This window comes from Dasypus novemcinctus, chromosome 9, assembly GCF_030445035.2.
Source record: "Dasypus novemcinctus isolate mDasNov1 chromosome 9, mDasNov1.1.hap2, whole genome shotgun sequence".
NCBI lineage: Eukaryota > Metazoa > Chordata > Mammalia > Cingulata > Dasypodidae > Dasypus > Dasypus novemcinctus.
In genome coordinates this window covers 34493198-34515026 of record NC_080681.1, presented here as the reverse complement: position 1 = coordinate 34515026, position 21829 = coordinate 34493198, and the positions used below count along the sequence as shown (strand labels likewise).

The window sequence follows — 21829 nt, the reverse complement described above, 5'->3', positions numbered from 1 at the left end:
AAGCCATTGTTTTCATAACACAAGTTTGTCTGCTGGGGAACATACTGGCTGGAAAGAAAAGCATTCAGGAAGCCAAGCCCACGTGAGGAACTGAGTGAGTTCAGAACGTCTCACATGCAGAGCCTGAGCTCCAGAGAAGTAACAGAGTGGGAGGGGGGGTGGGCAGGGCCAGATTACTCTCTTCACCCATGTTTAGGAGCTTGACTTTTATCTTGAAGGTAAAGGGGGGATTACCTAAAGGCTTTCAACTGGGGAACGATGCGATTTGAGTCTTTCTAGTATTACTTGGGCTGCACGGTGGAGAGAGTTGGAGGGGAGCAAGACAGGAAGTAGGCATACTAGCTGGAAGGCTGTTGCAGTAATTCTGCTTAAGAGATAGTGGGAGCTTGAATACTGGGTAACAGCAGTTAGAGTAGAAAGAAGTCAGGGTTTAGGGGAAGAGAGATTCTTCAGATAGAATAACACTTGGATTTATTAATCTGTGGGGAGGGGGAGAGCCAAAAAGGAGTCAAGGAAGAATCCCAAAGTTTCTGGCATGGGCACTGGAGGATGGGTGCCATACTGACATGGGAAATGCTGGAAGAGAAGCAGTGAAGGGGTATTTGGAGAGGATGGAAATAGATTCTAGCTACATATTGTTTCCCTTTCCTTGCCTCTAGAAGATTGACAGAGGTCCAGGAATGGATTCTGGGGCTCACACACATTTCCAGGTTTCCTGTCTCTTTTTTCTTCTCTACCCCCATCCCTCCACCACTCAAGCCTAGGGTATCCTCTTAGAGCTCCCCTCCCTCCTTCTACTCAATACAGTTAGGGAAGAAGATAAATTTAGGAAGTCATAATAAAAACGGTTTTAATCAGTCTGAAAGAATTTAATGACAAAACAAGATGTATTAATAATTGATATATATATATATGTATCTTTATTAGGCACAAGTAAAGGACTTAAAATTGTGGTGATCAAAACTATACATCCAAGCAGTTTCACAAAATTGCTGACACAACGAACAGAGAAAATAATACAATGGGGGTGTTCAGACTGGCCACAGGGATTTTAAGGGTACTCTTTTTACCCATAGATGATGGAAAACAGCAACAATATCAGGCTCATTCAGGAAAAACCAGAAGAGAGAAGTATTGTATTTGGAAACTGATAATAGTCCTTTTTAGAAAAACATCTGTCAGTTTCATGAACAACCCCTAGATAAAACAAACAAGACAAATCACACACACAACAAAATGTGCTCTGTTAACACAACCAGCAGTACAATCATCATTCAAACCATGAGGTAGTTACATTACAAAATGACCGGCAGGCGGGAGCACATGCCCACGCCCACACTCACAAGCAGGCCCACTCAGAACACCCACCGGAAACGCGTTTACAATCTTGTTACCAGACGCGGGACTTTTCTTTTTTGTTTAGAAAATGTTATAGTAACAGCGAGACTGAAGAAATCTCTGGCTTTTTAAAATACAGAGTAACAGCTGGTACACACCACGTGGGCTATTACAGACAAGTCTGCCTTGGAGTTTAGAGCATTTCAATAATAGCTTTAGCATTAAACAAAACAAAATGGCTTCTGCGAATTAAGGGTTTTAGTCTGCAAAAGTCTGCAGAAAGAAGAGTTCAACTGGAGTATACAACAGTTTTAAAAAAAACTTGGAGAACATATTATAAAAGTAGAGCTTGTAATATGTATTAAAACTGTGAAGTATGAAGCAATCAGAAATGCTGTAACAAGAAGCTAAGAGAAACCCCATTCTTAATGTTCATATTTTAGTAACACTTCAGAAATACTTAGTGACATTTACTATTCAATTAACACGAGATCAGGTTTCATCAACATAGATTTCCCGATTTGAAAACTTGTAACAAACATACCCAAACTAATCTGCTCAAATAGATCAGCAACAAAAGGTGATTTTTGTTTTAAAGAAAAATCTTTGGTTTACAAATATAAATTTGTAAATTCATTTAAAATTATTTATAAAATCATTGGTAATGTAGTATCTCTCTCAAAAATATACATTTAAATATATTACAAAAAGCTTTAACCCTGTCCATTTAAGAAATGGATCTTTTAATATCTCCTAATAGCTAATTTTCTTTTTAACAAGATAGGGTGTTTTTTTTTAAAGCAATGAACTGATCAAAAGAATTCACAGTACTGATATTAAACATTTCATATGGAGTAACTTAAATTTATCTAATACACTTAAATATATCTTTATACACAAATTTTTGTAGTAAAATATAGCTATAAGTGACTTAAAGACTCTAGTCTTCTCTGAAGACATCTTTAAATTTTTTTATACATAGAATATGATAAAATACATTCTGCTGAAGGTTAGGCAAAGCGCATTATTTTTAAACACAGGTAGCATAATTTAGGTCCTCCATTCGATACCCTTACATGAAAAAATTAATCATGGGGGAAAAAATCCTCTATTGTATCTTCTTCATTTGTGAGTGAAAATTTGCAAATTTTTAGATAATCTGGAAAACTCAGTCCTAAAGTAATGTTTTGGTTAAAATTATCCTGATTACTACTCAATGTCTACATCAATCAAATCAATGATTGGGTAATAATGATCATCAATCTACACCTACTTGTGTGCCATATGGACACTGCCCATACCTCAAGTGTCATCAGCATTTCCTACTTCAGATTCCATTTCCAGAGAACCTGGCACAGCTTCCTTATTTTAAGGGCAGAGAAATTTGTTTATGAATACATATTTAGGGGTAGAATCTAGTCTGTTCTGCTTGTAGAATTCTGAATTGTTTGGGGGGGGGGATTCTGGAAAAAAGAGTAATGTTTAACTTGCAATGAAGCAAATTAATTATCCCCATCAGTACACGATTTGGTGTGGAAAATTTCCCCTGGCATTCCTCTTTAACATCAATTAAGCTTATTTTAGCTATGACAAGGCATCATATTATTCCATTTAATGAAACTCACGAAATGCTTTTTGGGCTTGGGATAGATTTAAGGCAAGAGAACCAAAACAATCCAAATGAGAGCCCATATCTCAACACTTTCTTGGCAGAACTGGTGACGCTATTCAGATAACCAACTGGAATTCAGCAGGATCTGCCATGTAATTTGCATCTTACAAGAGTTTGGATTTTACAAAGGGGCCTATTGAACAGGTTGACATGTTTTGAGTGGAAACACTAATTCTACCAAATAAACTTAAGAATACGTTTCAATTCTAAAAGCACGGGACATTTTCAAAAAGGGAATGACTATCTTCTTTTACAATTGAGAAAATGAATGTGCAATATGACATCATATACTTGAACTTGTGAACATGCATACCTAAGTTACCAAGCTAATTTCTCCTGAAATCAACAGTGGAATTTCGCCCCAATTTACACATCAGTCTATCAGAACAAAATGTCATAAATGGACACAAATCCAGAGTCCCAGAATTCGACCATTTCCAATTTCTACATGCCTCTAAAAGAACACAAAATTTGGATTAAGACGTTTTTGCCGTCGGTGTGCGGGTGTGGGGAGAAACAGGAAGCTGAGAAGATAAATCAGCTTTGGTTCTGGCCCAGGGCACAAGAAAGGAATGTTGCCTTGATGTTTGTCAGGATACAGTCCCTGAGGGCAGCACCCATCCAGCGGGACCCACCAGAGCCCACGGGGTGCGGCAGCGACATCGAGAAGTGTGCATCCAGACAAGGGTGCGAGTCAGGCACGGAGGGTCTCCTGGCAAGCCTTATTATGGGTTTCTTTCACTTTACATCTTGGTTCAGATAGAAAAGAATCTTTGGCCACATCTCCTCACGGGTCCTACTCTCTGGCTGTTATCCCTTTATCAACTCCTTGAGTCTGGAGAAAACTCCTAATTATGGATGTTCTTACCTAGACAAAGCAGCACTTGAAAAACTGGCATGTGTTTCACATTGAAAACCCCCAAGCCTGGGAGGCACGGGTGGAGAAGGGCACCACCTTAGCTTTCGCACATGGATTCTAGCGTGTTAGAAGCCCAGGGGTGGGGCGGGGTACGTGTGAGAGAGAGAATACATCAGGTGATTTGTATATGGACATCCACTCTGCTTACAAGGGAACCGAAATGACTGCCCCAAGCTTGGGGCCTGGGCCCCGGGTGGCGGCCCGGCTAGGCGGGGCTGCTGCTGGAGCAGGGCGTGCTCTGCGTGCTGCCGATGCTGTGCGCCGCGCTGCTGTTCTCCGAGGCTGGCGGCGTGGTGGGCACTTGCTGCCTTCTCGTCGTCTCCCCTGCAGTTAATAAGGAAAAAGGACAGAGTTGCAGGTTATATACGTGGGTTCCCGATTCATCCCTCTGCCACTCTGGCCGATGTTTGTGTCAACCACCAGCAGGAGCAACTAGACCGCCTCCTGGGTGGGTGGCAGCCCTGACCGTGAGGTTTTTCTGGGTTTTGCTGTGGTTTCTGCTTTGTTTTCTACGTAACGCCTCTTCCAAGGGAGAGGACTGCTTCCAAGCTGACTGAAAGGCATCTGTAGTGGCTAAGACCTCTGACGGCTGACAAGTCCCTTGGACTGGGGGCCTACAGCCTTTGAAGAAACCAAGAGCAGTCCTGTGTAAGCTAACTGCACTAGCTCCTGTGTTCTGGAAACGCCTTCCACCTCCTCTCATAGGGACATCGGAGGGTGTGTAAGGGAGACCCTTAAGCTGCAAGAAGAGAACCTCAGCAGTTTGGGGGCCTTTTTCAGAATGCACTTGTTAAACACAGGGAGGACAGAGTCAAGATTTTGCCCTACCTACAGCAGAGAGCGCCTGTGTGCCAGGCAGACAACCTACCCAAGAAATATGGGAAGGGGAAGCCTGCTATGTGAAAAACCTTTTGGGGGAAGGATTTGGCCCTTTCTACAAGGGACTGCAGTTGCCAGGGAACAGCCCCCTTCCACCCTGACGGTCACTGGGAGTGCAGCGTGAGCACCTCCTAATACATTAAGCATCCCGCTTTTCATTACACACCCTGCTGCACTTTAGCTAAACCCATTCTTCATGCCAAATATACAGTGCATTCGAGAGGGAGGAACTTGGGTCACACACATGGTTTGTATTTAGCACCGTAAAAGGCCCGAGAGTTGGTTTTTTCCTTCAGCAAAACTGGCCTCAGTGTAGCGCTTAAAAAATGACTCTAGGTAGGGAAAAGTGATAGGGCTATCCGATGAAAAACACTGCATTTTCTTTGAAAAGTCAGAGCATTAACTTCATAAACTTCTTGCAAGCAGTCTCCCCCCCGCCTCCCCTCCAATGTGGGAAGCCCCAGAGGGCCAGGTCTGTTTATGAATGAGCCTCCTCTTTCCTGTCATGCTGAAACACACATCTATCAGCTGCAGATAAGCAACCCTCGAGGTCGCTTCATTAAAACAAAACACACGAGCAAGGCTCTGCCCTCCAAGCACAGGAACTCGAGCCTGTTACTTCCATTCCCTTTCTGGGGCCCCTCAAAGCCTCTGCCAAAGAAGCCGTTCCGTAAAACGTGGACCTGGCTCCTGCCCCTCGCTCTGGTTATGGCTTTCTCAGCCACCCATTTTACAAACCACACAGCTACACAGTCTTGCATCAACCTCACATGTGTTCACTGGATACCTGGGCCCTTGCTGTGCTTCCTCCGAATACGTGGTGGACTGGGGAGGGGAAAGAGCTCTCAGTATTCCCAAGGGGCAGGAAAACAATGTACCCTTCATTTTTAGAAATCTTTATTTTGGATCGTCCCTGACATTGCCTCCCCGACCCCCTTCATGTGTGTATAAAATTAAGGGTGGGACATTTGCCTTAATGGCACCAACTTCGTACCAGAAATTCACTTCTTCCTGAGTGGGTGCCTTATTTCTAGAAGGGAATCCAATCCCTTCATTATTCTGATGTCCACAAAAAAACACTCCAGAGATCTGAACAGCTTTTGATACACTTGAAAAATTCAGCAGCCCCCGTACAACCCACAAGCTGATCCACACAGCTGGATCCTCATGCTATCAATTAGGTCTAATATGTCCATGAACTGCATCTTAAACACATCTTTTCCTCGTTTCAATAAAGAATGTATCAGAAAAGCAGGAGGTATGTGACTGATGCCCCTCTCTCCTCTTTCTCAGCTCGCTTGGGCTTCATTTGCGCAACCTGACAGCAGCTAAAGCAAGACGGCCCTGCCTCACCTATTGACTGTAAACAAGTTTGTCCCCTCCAGAATCTGACTTGTGCTTGATTATTCACATACAGGAAAAGTGCCAGTACTATTCCCTGCCCAGGAAGTCAGAATATTTGCTTTCCGATGTCTATCTGCCAAATATAATTTGTCGCCATGACAGTTTATTTTAATCAGTACCCATTTAAAAGGGCTTTCAACTTCCAAAGTTTTGGAAACTCTTGTCCTGCTAATGAAAACACTGTCCAAAATAACCCCCCAAACAAAACAGAGAGCCTTCCCCACCCGCCACCCCTCCCAGCAAGAATGCAGGCTGCGTCTCACCAAGGTGGATGAGCCAGTTTAACCTAATCACCTGTTGTCTTCGAGCCAATAATCTGCAAGGAGAATCTTTCAGAATCTGTTTGGGAATGCCGAAAATTCCTTCTTTAGACCCCCTCTTCTATATCTGTGGCTATTTACACATGTAAGATTTCTGAACATAACCAAGTTTTGAAAAACTTTTTACCTTTTGATAAAATTAAAAAGTTTTGTCAGATGAAGTGATACAACAGAGTTCACCATGAGAAAGTTTAATGTGCAGATACTTCTGCTTAAAAAGCTGATGAGTTCCATGGGCTTTTCTTAGCTGGGGTCCTTTGGCTTTTTGTTCTCATCATAGTGACCTCCAATTGCTTGGAGACTTTCCCTAAAATATTCTTTGGGTAACAAATACAACCATGTTACTTCTGTAGGAGAAGCGTGGGGGCAAACTCATGAGCCAGCCCCAGGGAGGCTTTTCGTTCATAAACATCAAGGGAATGTGCTCAGTCTTTATGCTTTTCCTAAAATCTCAAAGCACACTGTGGGATGAGAAATTTGGGGTGGGGGAGTGAGGAGAAAGAGGTGATCTGGCATGGGGAACTCTGGAGGAGTGGGGTGTGTTCGGGACAAGGGCATCATCTTGCATATTAACCTTGGGTTGGGCCTAGATGTTGCCAAAGATGCCTTCAGAAACAGAAAAATATATTGCTTAAGAGGCTATCCATTTTATTTCTTTAGCTTGGCATGGAGTTGTCCAGATCTGATTTCCTGCCACCTCTTTGGCAGTATACTTTACAACTGGATTCTTATCTCTAAATCCTGGTTTGGATACTAGGCAGAGAAATTTGATCTAAGAAAGAGCTAAATAACACAAAGAGGCTCTAGGGGAAACAACAACAAGAACAAAAGAGTTTCAAAGAAAGATGAAGGGAATCGCAGTTATTTAGCCCAAAGGAAGCTGTCTGCAAATATTACCCATAAAGGACTACTACAGAGAGGAACAGACAGGTGTTCCCCATCCCCTTTGAGAGCAGAACATGAGGAAATGACTTTAAATGCAGCAATAGGGAGTTAGATCTGATAGAAAAGAACTCACTGATTATGAGAACTGGTTAGTTATAAAGGGAATTTATGGAATCTTTCTTGGGAGATATTTGAACATAAGATTGACAACTATATGCCTGGGAGTGATTTAGATTTAATATTCCTTGTTGATGGAAAGAAAACAAGGATTTTTTCCTTCTAGGCCCATATGTTGGTTGCAATTGTCTATCAATTAGTGCCTTGGTTTCTTGATATCCTAACTGTAATTCCTTCACAGGTCCACTCTACTAAGAAAAGTGAACTAGACCACCTCTTTTTATCATTTCCAAAAACTGTCCCTCCCTACTCTCCAAGTTAAAAAACAAAACAAAACAAAACTTCCTTTGGCAGGCAAAACTCTCCAAGAGGGGTGGGTTGGGTGTTGTTATAATTACGGGAAAAAGGGGAAATGTTCTAAAACAGGAATTAAGGTCTTTCAAAACGTCCTACTGTTTTCTATATTCCTGCAGCATGGCCATCCTGTTTTGTACCTGTGCTTTGGCTTTCTGTGGGTGTCTAACTTTTAACCTTTGTGCCCTCTGACAGGATTCAGTCAAAATTCTGACAGGGATTAAGGTAAAGAGGAAGAGGAGGAGGAGGAGGGGGAGGAGGAGATGGGGAAGCGAGGAGGGAAGGCTGCTGCCCTCTACATGTACATCTACAACCCATGGGTATGGGCTACAGTTAGAAATTGGACTTGACTAGTCAGAAATTGGACTTGAAGCTCTAGAGTGTTCACCTGCTAGTCTTGTTATCTGAACCATATATGTTAAGCATGTTTCCATTTTTTAAACATGGAGATTTCACAGGGTTATTGGGAATGAGAATGCCTAAATAAGAAATGCACATGAAAAGCTTTCTAAAGTCCAAAGTTCTAAAAAAAAAAGAAATAATAATGTAAGATATTTAAGATTGTTGGAATGCATGAGTGGAAAAAAAATCTCAGAAGGGGAAGGAACAATGTGTTTCACAGAAGAAAATAAAAAGCTGAGGTTTTGAATTGGGCACCCCTGTCCCAATCCCTCATTTAGTCCTTGGTTAAACATACAATGTGTTCTTCAATTAGAGGTCAGGCACATACCCAAGTCCCCTGAGTCAGGGGGGAACTTTTTATTAGGAGCATCTTTGGAGGTTTCAAATATTTTTAGAGGTATCAGGTTTCTCCCAATCCTAGCCCAGGTGAAAAGAGAAATAGCAAGATAATGGGGCTAAGGTAGGACCAAGGTAAAAGGGAGAGACTAAGTCCCAGGGCTGGAAAGATGCAGCTGAGAGCCATTGGAATCCCAACACAACTAGAAAGAAGGCATGCTCTAGTCTCTTTTCACCCCAAAGGCTCATATCACTATTGTACAAGATGATTATACACAGAGGGTTAAGGTAAACTCCTTCTTCTTTCCTGTAGTCAGTCTCTAAAGAAACAAAGAAGCACCTGGCCCTTCATACCTCTCCCCCTTCTTCACAACCTCCCCAGTTACTCTTAAGTTTTATAGGAAACTTAATTCTCATAAACAGTACTTCTTCCTTCTCTAGTTGAGACTTAACTTGCCAGTTCTCCATCTTTCTGACAGAGCTCCCCAAGTTTCTGTTTTCTTAATAGTTGACATATTTGTCTGTGGATGAGTATCTACCTGAATCCATCTACTTACTGTCAGTTTGTTTGGTTATTCTCTTCCTCCTTCTAAATATAAGTTCCATGAAGAGCAAGGACTTTGTTTTGTTCACTGCTATTTCCCCAATGCCCAGAAGTGTGTGAGGCATTTAATTAGAGCTCAAAAATATTCAGCAAATTAGTGAATGAATAAATGAGTGAACAAAGCCACCACCAAAATCTATCATTCACTAAATAAAGGCAAAAACAAAAACAAAAAACAAAAAAAAGTATTAATCAATAAGCTTATTATCTGAAAAGCAAAAGGAGGATAAAAACTACATGCTCTTTAAGTTTTTAACAGAATAGGGGAGAAGAGTGGGTTCTAAATAAAACGGGTTCTCGTCTCGACCGTGATAATCACATAACCTTGAGCTAGTAAGAACACCTCTCTGGGCCTCAGTTTCCCCCTATGGAAAAAGGGGATGCAGAAGTAGATTAGTGATTTTTTAAGTAGTCCTTTAAGAAACTGGTTTTTGGAGTAGATGTGGCTCAAGTGGCTGAGTGCCTGCCTACTACATGGGAGGTCCTGGGTTTGGTTTCCAGTGCCTCCTGAAAAAACAAAAACAACAAGCAAAACTAATGAAAAAAACAACTCAGGGAAGCCAATGTGGCTTGGTGTTTGAGTGCCAGCTTCCCACATACAAGGTACTAGGTTCACTCCCCAGTTTCTAGTACCTAAAAAAAAAAAAAAACAAAAACTGATTTTTTAAAAAAAGTAATACCAAAATTGGAGATGTTATACTGCATATATGTTAACCATAAAAAACAAACAAACAAACAGCAATAGCCAGACTTTCTGGTAGGATGGTGGTTAAATGCATACATTCACTTTTACTCCCTCAACAATCTCACCAAAATGTCAAAATATATTTTTACGAGGCATAAACCCACAAAGGACGAAGAATGGAAACAGCAGCAAGAAAATTTTAGAAGCTGATGAGAAAACGGGTAAAGTGTAACTGGCTTGGATTTAAGGGAGTCAAATCCCAAGCCAACACTGGGGAAAGCTCAGAAGCAACACAATTCATATCACAGAAACCCCAAAACCTAGGAAATGGTGGCATAGGGATCAAGAGCATGGACATGGGGCTAGAAGCAGAGGGATGGGCTGAATTTCTTGTGTAAGAAGTGGTTAGATTTCTCCTCACTCCATGGGGCTGGGACCCCTGCTTTTCCACCCCCAGTGGAAGATAAAGTTTTCTCTCTAAACAGGGTGAAACTAAGGGCTCCAGGAATGGCCAACACTAAGCAGAGTGGAGGGCAGGAGAGCCAGAGGGGATTCAGTGAAGGTGAACGTATTGAGTGTTGTGATTCTGGAATGCTGATGGCCAGACCTGCCTACACCATCCAGGTAGGAGACAGGAAGATGCTTCTAACAGAAACCCGAGGAACTCAAGAGGAACAATCTAAAGATGTGATATCAGGGGGCCCTTAATAAAACGACCCAGCCAGATCACCCAGGGGACGTTCCAGTCAATATGCCCCACCCACAAGCTAAGAACTTTCCCTTTTTTAAACAATATTATTTAATATTCTCAGAGGTCAGATATTACATCCATGAGACAAGAATTGGATGTTATTTTTTAAAAAAGAAATTCATAGGGAAAGAACTTCTTGAAATTTAAAAAGAAATATGAAGGCAGCTGTTTAAAACTCAGTAGGAAACTGAAAGATAAAAATGAGAGAGTCTCCAAGAAAATTTTTAAAAAAGAAAGTAAAAAATGAGAAACAGAAAAGACAGCACATTTTAAAAACTGGTCAGGAGAGTCAACATTCAAATAAAATTATTTTCTGCTTGAGAGAAGAGAAAAACAAGGGTGATAAAAATCAAAGAAATAATCCTAGAAAATCTTAGCCCTGAAGGAGATGAGTTTCTAGACTGGAAGGACCCTGTTAAAAGCCCAGCATAATGTATGGAAATACACTTAAATCAAGGGACATCACTGCAAAATTACTTCCAAAAAGGAAAACAAACAAACAGGAAAACCACCACCACCCACCACCACAACAGAAAATAAAAGGTCATGGACAAAGCATCAGGAATCTGAATGGCTTTGCACTTCCCAACAGCAATCCTCAAAGCTAGAAGACACAGGGATGCTTTCAAAATTCTGAAAGAAGCTGATTTATAATCTAAAGTTCTACACACTGCCAAACTATTTACCAAGTGTCATCATAAAACCAGGATATTTTTAGACCTGCAAGGTGTGAAAAAATGTACCTCCTATGTATATTTTAAACCAAGAAGAAGGAAATATGACACAAGAGGAAGGATCCTCAACTCAAAAGAGAAACAAAAAGAACCTCCAAGATGGTGGTGAAAGAGATCCTCAGAGGACCACGATGCCTGGGCAGAGAAGGACTGTCACGTCAGGCTGGAGAAGGTCAGAAGGCGCCAGGAAATATTTACTGAAGTGAATCAATCACTAGGGTACCTGACGTGCCTGAATGCATGTAGAGGCGATTGAGACAACTGGCAGAGGAATCAGCAGATGAATCAGATATAAATATGCAGAAAAGTAAGTTAATGGGGGAAAAAAGACGATTAACTCCAGAGAAAATTAAAAGTCATGCCGCAGAAATAATATTATCATACCATATGGTTGTGATTAGCATTTAGAAAGTCATAATAATGTAAACAATAAGCACTGATCTGACCAAAATTACAGTCCAATTCTATTAGGAAGATGGTAGGGGTGGACAAGAATATACAATGGGGGCACAGGGTCCTCATTTCCATAGTAAGAGAGCCACAGAAAAGGTCTAAATCTGAAAAGTCAAGAAGTAGCAATATATTTATCTATGGATTTATGCCCCAAAGAATCAGCTAAGAGGCAAAAGTGGTTGCTCTGAGAAGGGAGAAATGGGGAGGGGGCAGTAGGGAATTGATGCTTTTCATTACAAGTCATGTAGAACTACTTCAGCCTTTAAACTACGTGCAAGCACAAGTGTGATAAAGTTAAACAATTTTACTAAAACAAAAAAACAAAAGTTTTTGCCTCTCTCCTCAGAAAAATGCACAGGGCACCACTTTTGACATTAGGGACCTTCAAGGACTGGAGGTTAGGGACCCCTAAATTGATGAGACTTACTGAGGAGCATGAAGATTCTAGGTTCCCTTCCAGCACGATTTCCACCCACAACTGTCCCTCCTCTCCGCACCATCTTAGGAGAGAATGTGGCTTTAGGAATGGAGTTCTCCAAATAGAGCACTCAGGAAGTATCCTTTATTGTGCCTAGAACTGTCATATGATAAAGTGGGAACCAAACTTTTTTAGACTAACTCACATTCCAGGTATGTAAGTAGATATCCACAATTCAAATATGTGATTTGGTTTTATGCTCTGTGCTGCAGATGGAATGGAAAGCACAACCAAAGGGAAAATCATCCAAATAAAGGATTGTTTTTGACATAGAGGCAGATGCTGCCTGAAACCCCCAAATATACCATATAAGGTCTGAGTCCCACAACTTCAGATAATTGTGGAAATTGAATGGACTGAATCAGTGTTTTGGTAACCACCTCTCCCCATTGGCCACTGCTTATGAACTTCCCTTTTCCTCCAAACTTGCTGCTAGTTAATCCAGGTAAGAGACTGAGGAGTTTCTGGAGGAAACAACCATTCAGTCCTCAAGTGAGCCTTCTTCATGTTGTGGAAAAATTAACCTGCTCATGTGGCATATGCCATGGATGTTTCTTATGAGCAGTCTGTAAAATGAATCAGAGGCTACAGCTTTTAATGAAAGTAATTTTGAAGTTGTAACATATGCATTGCTAACAGATTTTGAGCCCAAACAGTGTTTGTGAAACTTTCACCTTCCAAACTGGCACAGTTTAGTTTTCTGGAAAGCAAGTCAGGAAGGGTCTTGGTTTTGTTTTTCTTTAATCCACTTACAAACCTATTTTATATGAACAAAACTTAAGAACCTCTCTTAAAGCCTCTGGTTTTGGGGAGAGGGGAATAGAATCAAACTTCCAAATTTAATGAGTAGCAATATACACCACAAACTGAGCTGTGCTTTTCATCAGGTTTGTGGGCTTGGCTGTGGACGAGAGCCTGGAATTACCAGGGGGACTCCAGTGGGGTGTGTTGCCAGAGAGTGTGCCATTCTGTCATCTTATTCTGCCTGGGTCTTGCCTCCTGGCCCTTCCTGGCAAGAGAATAGCTTTTAGGGGTTGAGGGTGCAGCTCTATGACCAAGGCTCAGCAGGCTTGGTGGGTACAGGGTCTACTTGGAGTACTTTTGAGTTCATTCTCAATATACAGCAGAGGCTGCCAACATCTCTAGAACCTCACAGCCAAACAGGAGGTTGGAAAAAGTTGCAAAGAACTTGTTAGTTTGAGATATGAACATGTCAGTATTCCTGTGACAGAATTACTCTAAAATGCTACTCTGCTAAATGCTGTCCTTTCTGGTCCTTTTATAAGCTATGGCTATTCTGAAGCCTTAGCTTTGGAGGAATGGTTCATATTTCCAGTTTTGTCTACATTAACTTCCTTTAATTAAACTCTAACCACAAAATAGCTTTATGAGAAGCTAAACTTCACCAACGTCTCAGTTGCAATTAACATAAATATTCTAAACATTACTTTTCTAACACTGCTTAAAGCAAGTCATATTTTTGTGAAGTCCACTTAATGCCAAGGATATGAATGAAAAAATGGTAGGAACAAGTTTTCTCACCCTTTCATTCCCTATTTCACCCATTCAGTCGTCCAACAAAACATGAGGTATCTGCTGTGCTACTGGCACACAAGATGTGCCACCAACTAATAATCAACAGCCACACTAACCTGTGTGAGAATAGATGTACCATAAGGCCCCTGTCAGGAGAGCTCCAATCACAAATGCTGCGAATGCAATGCCCATCACCGTTAGGGTGTCCAGACCGTGGAAAATTGCTAGAAAGGAGTGAAACCGAAACACTTTTAAGTCAGTCTGCATCATACCAAGGCAAATTTATATTTGTCACTGTTATAAAGGCTGAGCATTAACAAAATCTCAGAACATAATGAAGATTCCAACAGAATATACTGTATTTGTAACTTGCAAGCTTTCTCTCAAAGGAGAAAAGAAATGATTAGGTTTCCAAGATATCCTCACTTTGTAGTTTAGTTTGAGCAACAAATTTACTAAAAATTAGATTTAAGTTTGTGGTTTCATTGTCTCAATCTGGGGACCTACTATTTAAATGGTAAATGGCTTAAATTCAGAGATTAAGATGCTTTGGAAAATAATGTGAACCCCCATGATCAAAATATGACTCTGCTTATTTAATGAATACCTCCAACAATGAAGCACTGCACAGAAAACACACTCTTAAAATACTTCCCAAATATATTTTTGTGACATTTGAAAGTATGAAAGATAACAGGAAGAAAGGGGTGAGAAGAAAACAAAGAATAAGAATAAACTATTCCTGTGAACTTCAATAATATTTTACTGATATCCTCATCTTAACCACGGTATATTGGGTCATTTAAAACAACCTACCCCTTAACACTTTTCCAATCATGATCTTTCTATGTGGGGAATGGAAAATACTTCTCCATGGGGGGAGTGATGTCAGTTTTATGGTCAGCAAAACATAAATAGAACCAATTGTTCCTCCATTTGGCAAAGATTTTTATATTTGAAATTAATTCCAGGCCACAGAAATAGAATATTTCCTTTCATTTAGGAAAACTACCGTCTTTGAGTCATTTATAAACATTTAAAATCCATTTCCATGGGAGAGGAGTTTTTGGTAGAATATAATTCCTAAGGCCTTTGTTTTCTGAATATAAATCAAAGGTATAGGCTTTCCACTATTTCAATTAAATCCTATCTCTACTACCCTCTCTAGTTAGGAGCATCTTCAGCTGATGTCTATATAAATTAAATCTTTTGTCCTCTCAACTTACTTCCCTGTAAAACAGGGGTTCGTGAGCTTGACTGAAATTAAAAAAAAAAAAATTATTGTGGGGATGTTTTGGTGTGGGTATGATATATTTATTAATAATACGCAGTATAGTGTAGACCTAGTAAGGGGTCCATGGTTTTCAGCTGGGTGGCAAAGGAGTCCATGGAACAAAAAGGTTAAGAACCCCTGCTGTAAAAGGTCTAGTCGTAGATAAACATGACCTTCAAGTAGCCTCAGCATTCTAAAGGAGCTCAGGGAAAGTACATCATGGTGTAAAAATAGTCGAGAAGGATCCAAATTCAAGGATCCCCACTCTTCCAGTTACTAGCCATGTGTTCTTTGGTGTGTTCATTAAACTTCTGAAAAACAGGGACACTACTACTTCCCCTGCTGAAGGCAGATGATGTTACGAGTTTCTGAAAGGGTTGGAGAGCTACCAGGAGAAAGAACGAAGAACCCTCTGGAGGTTAAGAAGAATCACACCAACAACCTAATTTAATCTAGTTTGTGGGACAGATATTAAAAATGACTTTCCTTTTTATGCCTATAGATGCAAAAACGGGGCATGGTTTCTAGAGTCTTTGGTGGGAATTTTCTAAAATTCCAAAGATGGAGATGCCTTTATGAAAATCAGACCAGGTAAGTATGAGAGACTATGTCTTTCTCTCTCATGTGTCTCTCTTTCTGGGTTCACATCTACTTCCATGATAGTTAAAGGAATTCATTTAATAGAATGGTTTATAAAGTGCTTTGTATAGAGGAACTCTCTCGACTGGGTGTTTGGTGTACAAGATGGGGTCTGCCAAGGAGACTAATGCTGAGAGTCTTGGGGAAGGAAAAAAATCACAAATTTTCCTCATGAGACGACATCATTCAGTATAATTCTGGACACAGAGGCAAGAAGTCCAGGTTCTAGTCGTGCTTCAAACACCAGTTGTAACCATGGGTACACATAAAATCTTTTTGGGGTCAGATTCGTCTTCCATATAAAAGGAGGAAATTGGCCTAGATGTTTTCTGACTCATCATTCTACAGTAGTTGGTGTCTCTTTTTCTCTCACATACCCTCCCCACCCCCCACCCCTTTTCACACACTCCTTGGATTAGGTACTGTCTTGGAAGATAAGGCAACTAGTTCCCTTAGCACTCTTTCTCTGAATGGGTAAACACTGTTGATGACACTCAAAGGAAACCATTCCCATAGCTGTAAGTCAATGCTTTCAGATCCCAGTGGATACAAGAATGTCAATAATTAACCTCTCTCTCTCACACTACATAATTTACTACCTTCCCATCAAGGTCACATGCTTCAATGGATCAACATATTAAATTTTAAAAATGGCAAAGGTAGAGAGGAAAAGAAAACAAGGGAAGACAGAGGAAAGGAAAAAAGAAATTATGAGGAAAAAGAGGAAAGGAGAAGAATGAGAGCCAAAGTTTTCTTATTAAAACCCAAAATGTGGCAAATATTCACTAACCAATTCATTTTTATCTAAGCCCAGCAAGCTTCATTTTAAAATAATCACATAAAGACTTACGTGGAGGAATAGGATTTGATTCCTTAGGGCTTGGACCTGTTCCTGAAACAAAAACATCAATCACAATACATTCCACAGAGAAACCAAGTTTTAAGCAAATGGTCATCAAAATCTCAACAGAGGCTGACCCTATTCCATTTGTTAATAAGTACTTCGCAAAAGCTCAATGATCAATGATCCTCTTTAGATCTCAAACCTCTAACATGGGTTACTAAGAAATTTTAAACATTGTACTTTGTTCAGGATTGATTGTACAGGCTATTCAGCCTGAAGAAAACTTGAAGGCAAACACCTAAACTTAAGAAAAGTAATTTAAGCCTGGCAATTCATGTATGTGTGGACATGTACCTTTATTTAAAGGATTCAGTAAAGAGTTTCTTTAAATATGCATCTGCAGTGTTTTCAGAATATTACTGCACTTTCAAAAGCATTCAGTGTAATGTACACAAATTTTACAAAAGTCTATTTATTCTTCTATCCCTAGTGCTATTAACCTATAGTTCAGTTCCTCTCCATTTCTCTTCCATGTTATTAGAGAGGTCTCCTAATGGGACTCCGTTCTCCACCACTACCCCAAACCCAAGTGTTTCCTTCTCCACATTTATCTCCAGAGTGAATTTCTCACAGCCCAAAGCAGATCATGTTATTGTCCTGATTAAACCAATGACTTCCTTTCATTTATAGGAAAAAGTCCAAACTCTTTAACATGGCAGGCAAAGTTCTCCTTGCCTCTCATATGAACCTCTCTCTATTTTCCTTTCCTAGTAGGAACCTTCATCCATCATGGGCTCCTCATTCTTAGCTATTTAAGGCTCCCCAAATTCTCCATTACTGTTCCCTGTCATCATGCTCTGCAAGCCATCCCCTGAAATGCCCTCTTCCACCCCAAGACCTGCTTTGTTGGCACAATTGCTGATTATTGTTGGGGGGGGGGGGTCGCCTCACACTGCACCATCTCCACACAGAAGAGATGGTCTCATCGGCCTTTGCTCATTCCAGCTGAGGGCAGCATCTGGTTCTTCTGCATCTCTTTAGGGCCCAGCCTGGTATACAGTAGGCCTACTAGAAATGGTGGGTGAAGGATGACTAATGTGTTGTACTTTTGAAAACGAGGCAATACAGGAAACTAAGAATAAGCCTATATGAAAATGCTGGTAAGCGTCAATACTTTTGTCATGTTTTTGAGTTCATAAAGTTGTTCTCAACAGCCATGATCTCATTTGAGGTTCCTACCACAGCCCTGTGAGGGGAGGCGGAACAAGGATTTTTATCCCTGGTTTATAAATGAGCAGCCTGAGGCTCTGATCGTCTGTGTCTAGCCCAAGGTCACAGCTGGAAAGCATTAGAGCAAGGGCTAAAACAGAATTCCAGATTCCTAGTCGAAGGCTAAATGACTGGTGAGCGTCACGCTGCTCTTACCTGGGGAAGCATTTATTAAGTAGCTACTAGTGCACGGCTACTCAATCCTCAACAGTGAGATGGGCACAGGGGTTAGCAAGCCAGACTCCCATCTATGTTTGTATGGCCTGTGAGCTAAGAAAGGGTTTTATGTTTTTAAATGGTTGGAAAAAATCAAAAGAATATTTCATGACATGTGAAAATTATAGGAAATTCAAATTTCAGTGTTCATACAGTTTTATTTGAATACTGCCACACTTGTTTATTTACATATTCCCCATGGCTGCTTTGTGCTATAACAGGCAGAGTTCAGTAATTGAGATAGGGACTGTCTGGCTTGCAAAAATATTTACTTATCTGGACCTACACAGAAAAAAGTTGTGAATCTCTGGCATAGACTCTGCCTCTGCTCCTTAGAGTTTAAAAGTGAGTAGTGGGAAACGGACTTTGGCCCAGCGGTTAGGGCGTCCGTCTACCATATGGGAGGTCCGCGGTTCAAACCCCGGGCCTCCTTGACCCGTGTGGAGCTGGCCATGCGCAGTGCTGATGCGCGCAAGGAGTGCCGTGCCATGCAAGGGTGTCCCCCGCATGGGGGAGCCCCACGCGCAGGGAGTGCGCCCGTGAGGAAAGCCGCCCAGCGTGAAAAGAAAGAGCAGCCTGCCCAGGAATGGCGCCGCCCACACTTCCCGTGCTGCTGACGACAACAGAAGCGGACAAAGAAACAAGACGCAGCAAATAGACACCAAGAACAGACAACCAGGGGAGGGGGGGAAATTAAATAAATAAATAAATAAATCTTTAAAAAATAAAAAAAATTAAAAAAAATAAAAGTGAGTAGTACCTTTCTTTTCTTCTCCATTTTCATTCAGTACAGAAGGAATACAAAGTGAAGTGGAGAGAGCTAACTTGTTGACAATTTCACCAAGACATTTGAGTTGAAGTTAATACAATAAAGAAGGTAGCCAGAGTGAAAGGTGACAGGATTATAAATTTTCAGGATTTACCAACTCTGGGGGAATATATGCTACTGCATAGATGCCACTCTCACTGAATGGGTACCCCCTGGAGTTGTGCAACCTGGTGGGCTCTGGGATGAAGATAAATAGAAAAACTATACTTAAAGTTTACTAAGAAAGTAAAAATGCATGTTTTTAAGAAAACCTAATTCAGAATGCAGAGCTTCCACCTAGCTAGAAAATGCAATGCGAAAGACTTGTCTCCTGGGAGTTTGATCCCATCAGCTATACTGGCAGCAATAAAATAACAATGGTGATGCCTCACATTTGTATAGTGGTTTACGGCTGACACAAAGCCTTCACTTACTTTTTCTCTTTTTAAACTCCCAAGAACCCTATTGAAAGTAGGGATATCTAATCACAAAATTCTCCTACTTTTAAAAGCAGTAGTGTAATTCACTGAACTAAGTCCATAGGCATTTAAAGGTCTCCAGGGTGTGCATCATAAGAGAAATGTACACACTTCTGGGAAGAGTTCCATCCAATCAGCTGCCCGTGGGTAAGCCTTTGTCACGCAGAATCCCCATGTGGCTTAAAAGTAATGATTCTCCCCTAAGGAAATTTCACACCTGAGAATTTAGGTTTTATAGCAAAGCCTGTGTGATGGATGTTTCAGAGTTCTTAATGAGCTTACACTATGATCTAATCCTCTACCCCCACCTCAAATAGGGGTCTCTCACAGGGCTAACAGAAACAGTTGTTGCTTATTTCCCCTGGGTGAAGCTCCTCTGCTGTTTCTGCACATAAACAATAACAAGCACAGGTTGCAAAACTGAGGTTAAAGGATTTATCCACTAACTTTTTTGTTCCCAAATCCCTAATAGCTCCTGAGCATAACAGAAATAGCATGCTTTCCACCAGAACCCTGTATTAGAGTTGCCATGCTGAAAGGAAAAGAGTGGATGTGACAATATTTACTTTTGGTTTACGGTTAAGATTTTAAGAAAGGAGTTTAGCTATTGCTGTAGAGAGAATTTTAGCAATAAAGATTTCTTTACAGAAAGAACAAACTATAATCAACATTCTGAATTAAATATTTTCATATACTCTGAGCAAATTTGGGTCTACCTCTGGAACCAAAGCTTCCCTCCTCAGATTGGTAGGCAGGGCTTTCATAAATGGGAGTATCCTAGGGTTGTGCATGAGTAACTGACCACAGCTACTGGCCTCCAGCTTTCCATTCAGTTCTCCTAAACGCGGCAGGACACAGCAGGCCCACAAGGAACTAAAGCATCTAACCGGGACCATGTGTACCGGCATTTGGCAAAGAGGGAAAGATGGGAGGGGAAGAAGCTAGAGACTCAGGAGGCCTTTTGTGGAAACCTTGTTTAAGATACAGATTTTACTAACTTTATTTCACTGTAATTGAACCTCTTCTCTGGCTGCTTTCAATATTTACAGCATTCATTGCAATTGCCTAATCATATAGCTTCCGGTTAGATCTGTGTTCTCAACTGGGGGTGACTTTGCAGCCCCCTTCCCCTCGTAACTGAGGGACATGTGGCAATAACTGGAGACATTTTAGGTTGTGACAGCCAGGGGAATGGGAGTTGCTACTGGCATCCAGTGGGAAGAGGCCCTGCACGGGACAGCAGCCGCCCCCAGCAAAGAGTTATCTGGACCAAAATGTCAGTGCTGAGGTTAAGAAACCCTGCATTAGATTGAAAAGACCTTGAGGACAGGATCCTAATTTGTTTGCTATTTGCCCAGCATTTAGTAGGTCCTCAAGTATTTTTTAAACAAATAACCATAAATATCATGTATATCTTACTACTGTGTACTTTCTCTTACAATCTGACCATCACACCGTTTTCAAGTGGTCTTCCTAAATGATCTGATCACTGGTTCCCTCCTCGAGATCTTTTGATTGCTGTTACGTAGAAGTACACATTTATGTATGAAATGAAATATCGGGGTTTCCTTCAAAATAATCCAGTGAGAACTGGGAAGTGATGAAACAAGTTGGGCCATGAATTCATAACTGTTGAAACCAGATGGTAGACTCATGGGAGTTCATTTGACTACGCGCTCTACTTTTGTACATATTTAAAATTTTCCTAATAAGTAAAGCCCATGGACGAAAATAAATCTTATGATAAATACACTTCTCTCCTTTATTGGATAGAGGCACATCTTGGTCTGAAAATTAAGCATATCTATCACCTTGCTGCTCAGCTTCTCCCCATTTCTATTTCACCAGAGGATAAAATCTGGTTGGTCCCTCGCAATACATTTGTCCTAGAAAAGACAAATGCATTCCCACAAGTCAGGCCTCTCTTTGATTAACTTCCAACTGACATTTACAACTTTCTCTTATACTCCACCCACCCACCCCATCCCCCAAAAACCAAACTAGTTTGGCTGACAGGGAGAGAGGAAGGGGAGGAAATGAATATTTACTGAGTATCTACGATATGCCAGATGCTATGCTCAGCATACTTGTATTTTTAAAATAAAAAATACAGAGAAAAAAAGGAGAACATTTAGTATTTCAAACATTTAACTTGCTAATAATAAAATACTGCATCAGAATCATGGCAAATTTGGGAATGCTATTTATTTGTCTTCTATGCCATTTGTGTGTGTGTGTGTGTGTGTATGTTCATGTACTAAGTTTCCGAAAAACGATTACTCCTCCCTTTCACCATTTTTTAAATTATTACTGACGTGGTGTAACCATTTTCATTATATAAGCCAAAGTGTTTTCAAATGCTGTAAAAAGAGGCCATAGCATCCAAAGCAAATAACACATGTCTATACTTTAAAAATATTTCATAAAATATGGT

General features: G+C 40.8%; 1 protein-coding gene across 1 annotated transcript in view; it reads right to left on the bottom strand.

Annotated features, from left to right (window-relative positions):
• Nucleotides 1-890: 890 nt before the first annotated feature.
• Nucleotides 891-21829, bottom strand: part of TGFBR3 (transforming growth factor beta receptor 3) — a 219799-nt gene continuing 198860 nt past the window's right edge. Inside the window, exons 15-17 of the mRNA XM_004455570.5 lie at nucleotides 16630-16671; nucleotides 13984-14091; nucleotides 891-4253 (exon numbers count right to left, since the gene is read on the bottom strand). Coding sequence (XP_004455627.2) covers nucleotides 4135-4253; nucleotides 13984-14091; nucleotides 16630-16671 — 269 coding nt within the window. The 3' untranslated portion in view covers nucleotides 891-4134. The remainder of the gene's footprint in view (nucleotides 4254-13983; nucleotides 14092-16629; nucleotides 16672-21829) is intronic.